Here is a 13,780-nt window from a genome sequence, read left to right as displayed (position 1 = left end):
GCAACGCCATTACAAAGTTACGTCGTCAGTTCATTCGCGATGTGTCAGGAACGCATTCTATGAACGGCCGAACTATAGATACAGAAAAGTTCTTGCGTAAAAGTCTTAGATAGTGTTTTATATAATGTATTAAGCTATAGTTAGCAAATGTTACGCACTCAAAAAAACCTGTTGTGAATAACAATACTCGATATTTTATTGTAGTCATTTTCTTATTATTTTTTTTTTTTTCTTTTTGGTTCATGGTCTTAGACAGCTGACAGTAGAAAGAGGTTTTAATTCAGAAAACCTCCAATAATAAACTTGATAATATTATGTTCAATTATAATGCGATTGTCTATTTTTTGCTCATTTATTGTTTCCTTGTTACCTAAGAACTTATAGTAATTGTCTCGTAGAGATAGGTTTTAAGGGCTAGACCGTTATGTTACTAGAAATTCCCAATAATTTATTATTAGGTATATATTGCTAATGTTTAATTACTAACCAAGGTTCATTAAGGAATTGAAACACCACTACTAGATTATTTTGTGAACAACACATTTTTTTACAATGTGAAAATGCTGCAGTAATAAGAAATCTGAAATAAGATAGGTAGACACATATCAACGAAAGCATGCTTCAAAATATTAAAATATTGTGATCATTTTTCGCTGTGCAAGAAATATATTATATAGCCGCTTATAGCATTGTATATTTTTGAGTAGTTACATGAAGTGATAAATTTATATTTGTTATCAGTTAAATAAATAAGATACGTTTCTAATATTTGCGTTTTATTGATTACCAAGCCATTTAATAGAATGCCTGTCTCTCGATGAAAAATGTTTTGATATCCCACACACACAAGCTACTCCTTTAGGGAGCGAAAAATATCTGTGCGTAAGCATAACCAAGCAAGCGTGCGCATTTATTAAAACTTAAAATAACTGAGCCTCAATCAACAATACCAACTGGATCTCAATATATAAGTAGTTGCATACTATTTTGTTTAGATCAAAGCTTGTTTTTTTTTGTTGACATAGGAACCTAAGCACACAGAGGTACTGCCTCTGCAAATGCGCTGCCCGCTTCTAAGGGATAATCGATAGAGAAAAGATTGCCGACTGAAAAGACGAAATGGACTGGGAAGGGTGAGGGAAAGGACTTGAGGCTTCCCAACTCACTGTTAAAATACCCAGTAGCATACTACTATTTCACGACGGTCCTCTGTGAGGGTGTGGTACTTGTGTGAACTTTATACGTGCCCTAGGTACCTAGGTACCTTTTCAGTCTACGAGCGTACCGTGTCAGCGAACCTACAAACCGTAATAACAGATAATGTAATCCCAGTTAATACTGGAATAGGTATAAAATGGTGATAGGTCCCCGTAACCACTAAGCATCGATTTAATAAATGTTGTGGTTCTTACATGATCTATATTGCATGAGTAACATTTGGAAATTGTCAAGATGTATGTATAATTTATCTAAAGAAATTATAAAAAAAAAACAACTTAGAAGAATAGCTAATTACAATATATTTTATTAACCAATATTGGATAAATACATAACGCCGTTTATTTAGAGTAGAAATGCTCGGTGATTTCACCTTCAACTGAATACTAGTTTTAAACAGGTTCTACCTGGTTCAATCATAATCAAACTAGATATAACTACTTTTCAAAGGTAATTAGCAAAAATATCGTTTCGAGTTAAAACATATTTTATACAATCCCTTTACTGGTCTTACTCTTACAGGTGTAAATTTATTTTATCCGGAATCAATAAAAATACTTCGTTTAAGCAAATCGCACGTCAATAGCTTACTAATAAATGTTATACAATTCGTTATCTATTATGTTGTTAGAGATATTTTATCTCGCTTAATTGAGAAGTATTCGGTTTATTATCACATCCGTGTCGAGTTTACATCGCGATGAACGTGTTAAAACGTTTTCAAAGTGTAAAACAGTTTATTAAAACACACAATATTAATGATGTAACTAAAAGATCCACACACCATGTTATTAGCATAGATATAGATGGTGAACATTTGAAATTCCCACACGTTTGGCTTAGGGACAATTGCCAGTGTGAACAGTGCTTTCATACTTCAGCAAGAAGCAGGATAATCGATTATAGCAATTTCAACATCGACTCCAAACCTAAAGCGGTCGTTAAGGGTGCAAATTCTGTGCAAATCACATGGGATGACGGACACACTTCAAATTTCAAACTTGACTGGTTGAAACTCCGAAGTTTTACAGCGGAAAGTCAAAATAAATACACAGATTTTATTTATAGGCCGAAAAGGACATCGTGGCATGGTAAGGAGTTTTTAAAAATATGTGGCATACATGATTATAACAAAATAGTTCAGTCTGACGAAGCTTTATATGAATGGTTATACGATGTGTCTGTTTATGGAGTCGCGTTAATACAAAATACACCAAATAAGGAAAATGCAATAGATAATATCATTGCAAGAGTAGGTTTCTCTAAGCAAACGCACTACGGAGTCAAATTTACAGTACAGAATGTTGCAAATACGAGTAATGTGGCGTATTTGTCTAGCAATTTACAAATGCACACCGATTTACCGTATTACGAATATTGTCCTGGTGTAAATATGCTTCATTGCCTCGTGCAGACCAAAAGTGAAGGTGGAGAAAACCTTCTATCTGACTGTCATTACACAGCTCAATATATGAAAGAAAATTATCCAGAGGAATATGAAATTTTAACTAATATAGAAGTAGAATGGAGTGATATAGGTGTAGAAGATGGTAATGAGTTCTTCAAGCTGTACAGATCTCCTGTAATATGTTTGGACAGTAATAAAGAAGTGACAAGGATAAATTGCTCAATCCCACAAAGGGGTAACCACTTTCCAGGCTTATTGAATGTTGTTGTGCCATGGTACAAAGCCCACAAACTTTTCTTCGATTTAAATCAAGAATTTGCTGCTAAATTTAAAACTAAGGAAGGTGACATACTGGTGTTTGATAATATACGGTTGTTACATGGAAGAAATAAATATGAGGACAAACCGAATAACACAAGAAAGCTTATTGGCGGTTATGTTGATTGGGATGAAATTTACTCAAGGCTTAGGTGCTTAAAAGTAAAACTGTTCCCCAATAGTGGCATTCTGTAGCCTTCATGAATTGTTTTTATATTTACTTGCTATTTTTATATATATGAACTTCATTCATATGGTAGTTCTTAATTAAACACTACATTAGAATAAAATAATAATTTTTTAATTCTGCATAACAAGAAAAACCTTATCACGAGTATTAATTACAACTTAATTATATTTCATTAAAAGATATATCTTTTGATTTGATTGAAAAATAAATATTCAGATGTTGTTGCATAAAACATTAAATTATTATTTAAATGAACATCTCACAAGTCATAACCTTTTCTTGCAGATTTCATTAAACAAAAATTTTCGATGACACATTAAATAATTTATTTTGTTAATAAGAATATAAAATATACTATTTCTCCCTTAATGTTACATTCATCTAATTTCCACATATATATCAACACTCATGTTTCTTAGCCCAAACCTCCTAATTGGTAGTATTTTTTCAAATTCAACGATTTGATTAATTTCAATCATTGGAAATTCTTCTAAATCTGGATTAGTTGCCATAGCAACTGCCGCAGATTCATTTGTGTATAAAAGTATGATAAAACTTCTATCTTCAGGAAGACTTTTAAACTTATCACACAGTGTTGTTAAATTTAAACAAAAAGCTCGCATACTTTGCTCTGCTTGCACTAAATAAGCGTCGCAGGTTTCATCAAAGAAATCATTGTTATCTAGGTCGAAAACAAATTTCATCAAAGATTCATATTCATTAGTTGTAATCACAAACTCGACACGCTTTAGCTGTCCACTTTTTAAACACTCCGCAGCGCTTTTCAAACATAAATCAATATATTCATTTACTTCTGGGTGCACAGACCTGTACACTACGACACTATATTTCTTTCTTGTTTCAAAAATACTTCGAGGATATACGGAGGCATAATATAAAATGTTGTGAAAAGCAACTCCTAAAAACTCCACAATAATATCACTAACGCAGCTATCCATAGCGGAAACAATTGTTTATTATCGCATTATTTATTTTTAGATACATAACTATATTTTAGTGATTCCATTGTATAATCCTATATTCATCCTATATTTTCCACGTTTACACAAAACGTAACAAAAATAAAAATCTCTCGATTCTTATATTCATTCAATAACTTAAAAGATAACTGACAAGTGACTTTTTAGCCGAGTGCGAAGATTGATTAGTGAAGTAATACAAATGAATTTAAAAAATAGAGTGATGTGCATAAGTATCTTATTTTCAATGTATAAAAATATTGGATAGTGCCAACATTAAAAAAAGTACAAAATTCGTTCAGTTGTCATGCAGTGTTCGGAACCGTACGATAATTATCGTACACATACGATAATTTTGTGCCTACGTACGATGTACGATAGCATACTATTATCGTACGCAGATTGTACGATAATTTCTATCATGATGCAAAATTTGAGAATTTATATTATTTCACTCATGCGCTGATAGTCTAAATCGAAGTAGCATGATTTTATTTCAGCCAATTAAGTCTTGGGAAAATACCGGGAAATACAAGTTCTCTATTCCTATTGGTTTTTACGATTCCCTATGCTAAGTTTCACCACTGCCGATACTGTAACTTTATCCAGCGCCTGCTGTACACGCTTTCTTATTGGTTAGTATAGCATCTACCAATGCGAACAAAAGAATATAAGTTCAATATTTCGATTATGTATCCAACTTGCATGAGAACAGTGAAATTTTGTCTGAGTGAATTTTACGCTTGGCGCATTAATGGAATTTAAAGTGGAAAGGGAATCAGTTTAGGGTCTGTGCCACGTGTAAAACATTTGGATTTCAGTGTTCTGTTGATTTGACAGCGGTGGTTTAAAAAAGATAAACTATAGAGTACTTGCATGCATATCAATATTACAATTTATATGATTTATTTATCTGTAATAGACATTATCCTAAAAAGTACGATAATTTTGTTCCATGTACGATAATTTTACGCCCCGGGGTACGATAGTCGGCCCACTTCAGGTTGCTAACACTGTTGTCATGTCGTTCGCTGCTATAAAAAACTACGTGAAGGTAATAAATTTACGAACACATATTTAGAAAACTATATTTATAACTAACTAACTATCTCATTTCTAAAGCCTACTATAAAATTAGCTAATTTGTTAATGATGTGAATATTGAGTGGAAATTATAATAAGCAATTGTTAAATATGATAAATAATAAAGATATATATTAAATTGTAGAATTTAAATTTCATATGCATGGAGCACAGATAACACTAAACACAATACTATAGTAATATGTAACAATTACGCAATATGATGATGTGATGTATAATTTGTTCAATTAATATTTTTTTTATATATAATAACCAATGTATTTTAATTGAAAATAAAGGTGGCCACCCTAGTCACCATGTCTAATAAATTACTTTATGTAGTAACTACCCGTATTATGTACCACTTATATTATATACCACTCTTTGGTAGTAACTAGTTCTTAATCTGTGATCACTTTTCATTACCACCATACAAGATTAGTTATTAGCCTGAAGAAACTATTGATTGGTGACCAATAGAGCAATGGTCACTAATAAAACACCATAATCTATTCTATATTATCTTTAATATTTAAATAAACAATTAACACATATTTTTCGCAATTTTTTTTATTTATTTATCGGGCAGCGAGTCCAATCCCTGAAAAGAAAACCAGTGTTAAAAATTAACAAAAAGATAAATATTGAGGCTGCCAATAGTCACATTAGAAAAAAAAACATCAAAAGCAAGTAATTGGCATGGTAAGGCATGCTGTTGTTTAAAATGTAATGGGATTATTTTCAAATTAAGGCTTTTAGGAAATATATTGAATTTTCGAATAATGTGTGCATGTGGATAACATTATCACTGCTCGAAGTGGTAAAGAAAAATATTGCAAGGAATCTTGCATGTAGAAGAATCAAAAGTTTGATATGAGACATCTGCCAACCTTCACAGGGCCAATGTGGTGGATTATGGCTTAAACCCACCTGGGAGGCCTGTATGCCAGCAGTGGAAACATATATGAGCTGAAGATGAATTGAATGTATAATTTTTTCGTAGACATAATCGAACAATATGAAACTGATAACTTGCAACCTGCACCTCTGGCAATGGTAAATCCCGGGGCGTAATAAAAAGTAAATATTGTATTTTTATTTTGATTGTTACTATGTATCTTCAGTTGAGTTACTATGTGTAATATATATAGTCACTAAAAAATGTTAACTGTATTTGTAGGAAATTCTTTATTAATAGATAGATAAATAAATGTGACAGGGACTCTGTCTATCTCTTCTTCACATCTAAATGTCTTAACCAATTAAGACGAAATTAAGCTCAAAGATATTGAGAGATCTTAGAGAGGGCATAGGAAAGTTTTTGTCCAAAAATACCCACAGGATTGAAAATTATGCAGGAAAAGTACTGGTTCCATTGACATTGCCGGCACGGTCATACAGAGAATGCTGATAAGAATAAATAAAAGTGTAAGTTTATTTCTGTAGTCTTTCTTAGTTTGTCTGCTAGGACACTTGACGGTCTAGTCCAGGTAATGTTAATGCCCAATGCCCCAATTAAATACTAGCGATGATGTCATCATCATCAGCCCATATATGTTCCCACTGCTGGGACACAGGCCTCCTATGATGGTTCAGGCCATAATCCACCACCCTGGCCAAGTGCGGGTTGGCAGATGTCACATGTCGTCAAACTTTTTGATTCTTGGACATGCCGGTTTCCTCACGATGTTTTCCTTCACCGTTTTAAGCAGTGGTGATGTTATCCAAATGTGCAGATAAATTGAAAAATCAATTTATTTCCTGCACGCTCGCCCAGTCTCGAAACCCTACTTATCGATTTTAAAGTCCGAGGTTCTCGCCACTGAGCCACCACGGCTAGCAATGATGTGTATACTCACATTAACTACATATGGGCTCCCAGTGAGCCTCATGTCCCTTTGGTATATTCTGCGCTGCCAAAATGTATCAACACTGCGTTTGTGGTGCTGTAATATGAAAAGTTAACAATTTATATTTTGAGGTCATTGTTGAAAGAAAACGCTATTGATAAAAAACAAAATCCAGTAAAGAAGGAAAAGATGTAGAGTTGGATATAATATAATATTTATTTTTGAATTAGTTTTTACATGATTATTATAAATTTATTCATTATGTTACTAAACCCCATGTTATATACATTTTTATGGCAATTATGGTAGGGGAGGGGGGGGGGGTACTAAGAAGTCTTGACAGCCCCACGATTTTTTTTTTGTGTACAACCTATGTTCAACCTGGTTTATAGAATATTTTTTTAAGATGTTGGCTATCAATCAGCAAATGCTGCTAACATCCGGGTTCTTAATCAAATAATATAATGAACAAACTATGTTTAAAATGCATGTAAAAGTATTTAATATGTAGTGTATTTTTAAAAGATTAGGTTTCATAAATGTGACATCCGCAGCACTTATTTGATGGCTCCTAATAAAATATATTGATGGCAGAAGTAATAAGGTAATTTTATATTACTAGACGTTTGTCCTGGCTCCACACGGATATTGATTCCTGTTTTATTCCAAGGGAGCATTCAATCGGAATTAAAAGTATCCTATCATCCAAGTTAGGTCATATTTCATCAAAATCCGTTTGGTAGTTTCAGTGTGATTGATGGAAAAAGATCCAACTTTCACATTTATAATATTAGTGTTAAGTGTGATAAGGATTATTCTGATAGAAAAAAGTCTTCTTTATAATAACTAAACGCAATAAATGTCTGAGTCTTTACTAGTCTTATTTACACATACATGTCGGTATCTACTTAGCTAATTATACAAGTAATGTTATGACAGATGCTTATAAATACAGGTAGGTATTCTTCTCAATCTCCCAGGGAATTTAAAAGAGTTTTGCTATAAAAGAATAATATTCTGCTATGAAGAAAACAATTTTTTTATCTGTAACGACTAGTGATATAACCAAAGTTTACATGTTATGCGTCAAATTATGTAACTTACGTTTCCTAAAGTTAAATTGTGAATGTGATATAGTGCCCATCCTGGTAAGCCAAGACCAGCTGTTATTATGAAGAAACTAGGAAGGATTTCGTACCACATATTAACAAAATACAATAGTTTCAACCACAAAAAATACTTTTCTACGAATGTGACAGTATACTGCGTGTTACCAGCGTCACATACAAATAATGCCTCTATTATTAATCGCGAAAAATCTACGATAGAAAACAGGAGTAAGTAAATTAAAAATATGCATAGTTTTAAAAAAATATGTAAAGAACAAAAATTGAATCTAAAACAACGAAATATTTATACGTAAATAAATACTTATACAACAAAAGCCAGGTCACAAATATATTTTTGTACATTTCCTAGGGTTAAATAGTGGCACCACCATAAACCTAATCCTGGTAATCCTACTCCAGCTGTTATAATGGTCAAAGGTACAAGAATTTCAAACCACATTTTTACAAACAAGTCGGCTGAAAGTTTAAACGTCCTTCGTTTTCTTTTTCTTATAATGTGCTTTTGCTCGATATATTTTCGCAATAATGACAATAAACCATAAAGTAGGCACTATGTCATTAACGCCTACCACGATAATTTTTTTGTTATTATTTCCAACCAGTTTTTATGTGTAAAAATATTAACTGAATAATATAATTTTGATGACTAGCAATGACACTACTTTATACACTGTGACAATAGCTCATAAATTTTATCATCTGATCATTGTTCATACCTTTTGCTTATCTGTGTACTAGGTATCCGGTCATCAAACATGGCAGACGTACCGATCGATTGTGATTTCCCTGTCTGGGGATTATTGCCGAAAAAAGAAACAGGAGTTGTTTCTTTTTTGAACAAGTATCCAAATTATGATGGAAGGGAATCTATTATTGCAATTTTGGATTCGGGCGTTGACCCGGCCGCATCTGGCCTCACGGTAAAGATTTATGATTTGTCATGATTTTGTTTGAGTTTAAAGTTTGAAATTTTGCATTTTTATGACTTAAATTTTGCAGATTACTAGTACAGGAAAAACCAAGGTGATAGAAAGGTTCGACTGCAGCGGTTGCGGTGATGTAGATACAAGCACTGTAATAAAAAAGGTTGTAGATGGGTGTATCACCGGTATTACAGGCCGCAAGTTAAAGGTAAAAAGTGAATTATTGTGCACTTTATTGATAATAATAGTTGACTATCTGATTTTGCTTAAACAGCAATTACTACAGATTTAACAGCTGGGTCAATGACATCTCTATGTGTCATTCACAGCTGTTCATTGTCATATATATATATATATATATATTGTTGCTATGTTTATGTATCAGGATATACCACATAATTAATCCGCATATTAACTGGAATTAAAATAACATAAAATGTATTTTAAACCTGTTATCTGCTCAATGTTAAATTATGATGGATAAATTATATTTAAGTCTCAGAGCAACTAAGTTATATTCTCAAAATGTTGAAAGGTTACCTCTGAAGTCTACATAGTGAAGAAATAGGGTGGTTTAAAAAGTTTAACTACGATTTGAATGTGACAAAAGTATTTTTAAAGTTTTAACACAAAATATTTCATGTTTATTTTTCTGTCTATTATATAGATTCAGGAATCGTGGAAGAATCCCACAGGGGAATGGCGCGTCGGTGTTATCTATCCCTTCAGTATATACCCAACAAGGGTGAAAGAGAGGATACAGGAGCACAGAAAGGAGCACTTTTGGGATGTGGGACATAAAAAGGCATTTGCTGAAGCCAATAAACAGTTGCAGGACTTTGAAAATGAAGTTGGTACGATATTTTAGTCTTACATTCTGGTAGTAAATTAAATATCTGTCACTTCTCATGGAGCATTTATTAACATTTATCATGACTTAAAGAAAATCTCAAATCTAAAAGAAGTCATACTGAAAATTTCAAATTAAGAATCTTACGTCCAATTGCATAATTAAAGATTAAAAAACAACTCTTCCTCTAACAGTATCTAAAAACTCAACGCTGAGTCCAGAGGACAAGGTGATGAAAGAGGAATTGGAGGCGAGAGTGGAGGTGTTGCAGAATGCTGAAAAAAAGTACAACGATTTAGGTCCCACTTACGACTGTGTTTTGTTCCATGATGGAACTGTTTGGAGGTATGTTTTGCATATATTTTAACTCTCTTGCTAGAACATTGAAACATTGAACATTGAAGAAAAAGTTTAATAATCTATATGTTTTTCTTAAAAACCTACCATAGTTAACAAATGTTAAAAAAGATACAGATATTGATGTGTGTGCTTATTGTGTAAAATAGTAATTTTTTTTTAATAACGTTGTACTAGCCACTTGTAGCAGCATTGCCTTCATAGAAAATATACGACATATATATTGTAGAGGAATTATGAAAATCAGTTGTTCTTTCTATAGTTTTGCCATAACAAAGGTAAATCTTCTGTTATTGGTACTAAATCACAAAATTTCCATTTACAGAGCATGTATAGACACGTCAGAGGCCGGAGACTTATCAACCGGTCCACTACTTGGGGAGTACAGTGTGACACATGAACACACACACCTCACTGCTTTGGACGAGATGACCATTACCATAAATGTACATGATGAGGGCAACACCCTCGAAGTTGTGGGGATGTGCTGTGAGTAAAGCTTCAAATGGATCTTAAAATAAAAGTATCCTCACATATATTTATTAAATTAATCCTCATAATTATCACATGCCATAACAGGGTAATTTAGACTTAAAGGTAAAGAGTTTGTTTGTTTGAACATGCTAATCTCAGGAACTGAAACAATTTCAAAATATTCTTTCACAATTGAGTGCTACAGACTATGTCTTTATATGTACCAAGGATAAATCCAAGGTGTACCACTTGTACAAATATAAATCTTATACCTTCCCTTTTAATTATCAATGACTGAGGAAATATTTGTGAAATATTATATTTATTAATAATATTGAAACAATGAAAAAAATCAATTGTAATGTCAACAAAACTTTCAAATAATTTTATAGCAACCCATGGCACGCACGTTGCTGCGATCGCGGCTGGATACTTCCCAGAAGAGCCGGACAGGAATGGAGTGGCACCCGGAGCACAAATTGTATCACTCACAATCGGAGACAGTAGGCTTGGGTCGATGGAAACTGGTACAGCTTTGGTGCGAGCCTGTATCAAGGTTATGGAGCTGTCGAAGAGTATGAAAATTGACGTTATAAACATGAGCTACGGTGAACACGCCCATTGGTCGAATGCAGGGTATAAATAATATAATTTAATATAATTTAATCTTTTTCAATTTGTCTTCAATTGAACTGACAATCTGATCCTCAAATTAGACAAGCAAAGTCGCATGCATAGCCGCATCTTATCAACTTTGTCTATTACACAATTAGACATAATAAAAATTGTACTTAGTTGTTGAAATTTATTGCAATGTAGAAAATAATTGTACATTTTTTTATGTATTAGGGATCTGAATGCAAAAATTACGTAAAAAATATTATGCACAATGTGCTCTCAATCTGTAATGTGTATTAAATTTTAAATAAATAAATAAATAAATGATTATATTTGCAATTGTTGTTGGTTCCAGTCGCATCGGCGACATAATAAGCACGGTGGTGCGTCGCTACGGCGTGTCGTGGGTGGTGTCGGGCGGCAACCACGGGCCCGCGCTCGCCACCGTCGGCGCGCCGCCCGACATCGCGCACCCCGTGCTCATCGGTGAGACCCTCGCACCTGCTATTGTTATATCGCTCACTCACTGCCTAAATCATTCAATAACTAACTCACTTAGTAACTAATTCACTCAGTGACTAACTCACTCAGTAACTAAATCACTGAGTTACTAAAACTGTGAAACTAACTCAATCAGTAACTAAATCTCTCTAATCTCGGTAACACACTTATTCATAATTTATTAACTCACTTGTACTTATTTTGTAATTGATTCTTTTCATTCATCCATTCGTTCTACTTACACTTACTAATTAACTTCTTTGTTACTTATTCACTCACTAATTCATGTAATACACTCAGTCATCGATTTATTGCCTCTAAACGATTACAAACATCACATTATGAGTAAGTGTAGTATAGTCGATTGAACACATATCAAATGAACGTACCCGCGGTGCGCGGTGCGCGGCGCGCTGTTGCAGGCGTGGGCGCGTACGTGTCGGCGGAGATGCAGAGCGCGGCGTACTCCATGCGCGCGCGCGCCCCGCCCGGCGCCTTCAGCTGGAGCTCGCGCGGGCCCTGCGCCGACGGCGCGCTCGGCCTCGCCGTCTGCGCGCCCGGCGGCGCCGTCGCCTCCGTCGCGAGGTGCGTGCGCGTGCGTGCGTGCGTGCGTGCGTGTAGATATGAGTCCATGTGTCGAACAGGCCTAACCTTGAGTGGGACGCGCTGACGTACACTCTGGTTATTTCATTTTATCAGAAATTACATATGACTTCTTTGATGAGATCGTAATATGACTTTGATATATGATATAGGTATTAACAAAAGTATGTAAAGATATTTTTTGAAAAAACAAACCCTTTTGCGCCATATACTGTACTGTAACTAATCTATCTACTATCGCAGTTTCTCGCTATTACTTTTGCTATGTATTATTTTGCAGGTTCACTTTAAGAAATTCGCAATTAATGAACGGCACTTCCATGGCGGCGCCACATGTTGCGGGAGCAGTCGGTAAGCCTTATATTCACACCCCAACATTGAATAATCTTATTCAAATCAAATCGCTTTGAAAGTTACTCAAATTCCACTCATAACGGCAAAACATTTCCAAATGATACAGTTAAATATAGAAATCTTTATGAATACTCCTACATTGGAACTTGTACATTAATTCAATAATCATTACATTATGGTACATGTGAAATTTCAGCGGTGCTCATATCGGGCTTGAAAGCCAAGAATCTGCCTTATTCGCCGTATTCAATGAAGAGGGCACTTGAAAATTCAGCTACGTATTTGGATCATGTGGAGCCGTGGGCGCAGGGCTGCGGTTTGCTCAATGTGGAAAAGGTAAGGTTCTCGAAAGGTATAAATAATGGTTTTATTTTTTGTTTTTTTTTTTTGAATACACAATGTAAGATTCAATTGCTAAAGCTGAATCTTTCATTCCGAAGCACTGATTTAAAAACTTTTGTGTAACATTCAGGTTTGTGTTTTCCATCAAGTGTAATAAATTTTTCCATACATATATAAAATTGCTCCGATACGAAGGCAGCCAGAGACAAACGAAATAATCATTAACCAATATGAATCTCAACAGAACCACAGTTGAAACGGTTTTAATTGATTCGCTTTAAAAAAAAGCGTTGCACGATAAGAGTTAGTTTTAACTAACATTTCATTTAGTTACCATAAGTTTTAATTGTCATGTCGCTAATAGTGCGTTATAATGTGCAAGTCTACGTGTTGCCTAACAAAATGTCTGACGCGAAGTGCATCTATAAAAAGTCGAGTTTTAGTATAGAGTTGGAGTCGTAAGTTAGAGTTTTTTTACATGTGTGCGTCGGCAGGCGTTTGACATGTTGTGTGCGCACCACGCGGCGGCGGAGCGCGACGTGTCGTTCAGCGTGGCGTGCGGCGCCGACGGCGGCAAGGGC

General features: G+C 34.3%; 4 protein-coding genes across 4 annotated transcripts in view; 2 read left to right on the top strand and 2 right to left on the bottom strand.

Moving 5' to 3' along the window:
- The first annotated feature begins 1,534 nt into the window (after nucleotides 1–1,534).
- On the top strand, nucleotides 1,535–3,272 carry LOC119838813 (gamma-butyrobetaine dioxygenase-like). The gene has a single exon (XM_038364934.1). The coding sequence runs from the start codon at nucleotides 1,919–1,921 to the stop codon at nucleotides 3,137–3,139; it is 1,221 nt and encodes a 406-aa protein (XP_038220862.1). The 5' UTR covers nucleotides 1,535–1,918; the 3' UTR covers nucleotides 3,140–3,272.
- Nucleotides 3,273–3,436: 164 nt separating this feature from the next.
- On the bottom strand, nucleotides 3,437–4,306 carry LOC119838814 (mitotic spindle assembly checkpoint protein MAD2B). The gene has a single exon (XM_038364935.1). It carries the CDS (start codon nucleotides 4,091–4,093, stop codon nucleotides 3,512–3,514), a length of 582 nt encoding a protein of 193 aa, XP_038220863.1. The 5' UTR covers nucleotides 4,094–4,306; the 3' UTR covers nucleotides 3,437–3,511.
- A 640-nt stretch (nucleotides 4,307–4,946) lies between these two features.
- Nucleotides 4,947–8,350, bottom strand: LOC119838843. The gene is made up of 3 exons (XM_038364983.1): nucleotides 8,152–8,350; nucleotides 7,057–7,143; nucleotides 4,947–5,798 (listed from the first exon to the last, which is right to left on the bottom strand). Exons 1-3 carry the CDS (start codon nucleotides 8,248–8,250, stop codon nucleotides 5,772–5,774), a joined length of 213 nt encoding a protein of 70 aa, XP_038220911.1. The 5' UTR covers nucleotides 8,251–8,350; the 3' UTR covers nucleotides 4,947–5,771.
- Nucleotides 8,351–8,899: 549 nt separating this feature from the next.
- LOC119838779 (tripeptidyl-peptidase 2) overlaps nucleotides 8,900–13,780 on the top strand; it is a 16,471-nt gene continuing 11,590 nt past the window's right edge. The window contains exons 1-11 of the mRNA XM_038364880.1: nucleotides 8,900–9,097; nucleotides 9,177–9,308; nucleotides 9,768–9,954; nucleotides 10,145–10,295; nucleotides 10,633–10,796; nucleotides 11,174–11,417; nucleotides 11,755–11,885; nucleotides 12,323–12,485; nucleotides 12,784–12,854; nucleotides 13,054–13,193; nucleotides 13,694–13,778. Coding sequence (XP_038220808.1) covers nucleotides 8,933–9,097; nucleotides 9,177–9,308; nucleotides 9,768–9,954; nucleotides 10,145–10,295; nucleotides 10,633–10,796; nucleotides 11,174–11,417; nucleotides 11,755–11,885; nucleotides 12,323–12,485; nucleotides 12,784–12,854; nucleotides 13,054–13,193; nucleotides 13,694–13,778 — 1,633 coding nt within the window. The 5' untranslated portion in view covers nucleotides 8,900–8,932. The remainder of the gene's footprint in view (nucleotides 9,098–9,176; nucleotides 9,309–9,767; nucleotides 9,955–10,144; nucleotides 10,296–10,632; nucleotides 10,797–11,173; nucleotides 11,418–11,754; nucleotides 11,886–12,322; nucleotides 12,486–12,783; nucleotides 12,855–13,053; nucleotides 13,194–13,693; nucleotides 13,779–13,780) is intronic.

The sequence above is a fragment of the Zerene cesonia genome, unplaced genomic scaffold (assembly GCF_012273895.1).
Source record: "Zerene cesonia ecotype Mississippi unplaced genomic scaffold, Zerene_cesonia_1.1 Zces_u005, whole genome shotgun sequence".
NCBI classification, from domain to species: Eukaryota; Metazoa; Arthropoda; class Insecta; order Lepidoptera; family Pieridae; genus Zerene; species Zerene cesonia.
This window is presented reverse-complemented; position numbering and strand designations above follow the sequence as displayed.

What these genes read in the sequence shown, in the direction of transcription:
- LOC119838813 (XM_038364934.1), top strand. Translation starts at nt 1,919, where the DNA reads ATGAACGTGTTAAAACGTTTTCAAAGTGTAAAACAGTTTATTAAAACA.
- LOC119838814 (XM_038364935.1), bottom strand. Translation starts at nt 4,093, where the DNA reads ATGGATAGCTGCGTTAGTGATATTATTGTGGAGTTTTTAGGAGTTGCT.
- LOC119838843 (XM_038364983.1), bottom strand. Translation starts at nt 8,250, where the DNA reads ATGTGGTACGAAATCCTTCCTAGTTTCTTCATAATAACAGCTGGTCTT. An exon ending in ACAATTTAACTTTAGGAAAC is followed by an intron (nt 7,144 to 8,151) that starts GTAAGTTACATA and finishes TTCATATTACAG; the next exon opens with CACCACAAACGCAGTGTTGA. An exon ending in GGAGCCCATATGTAGTTAAT is followed by an intron (nt 5,799 to 7,056) that starts GTGAGTATACAC and finishes TTTTCTTTTCAG; the next exon opens with GGATTGGACTCGCTGCCCGA.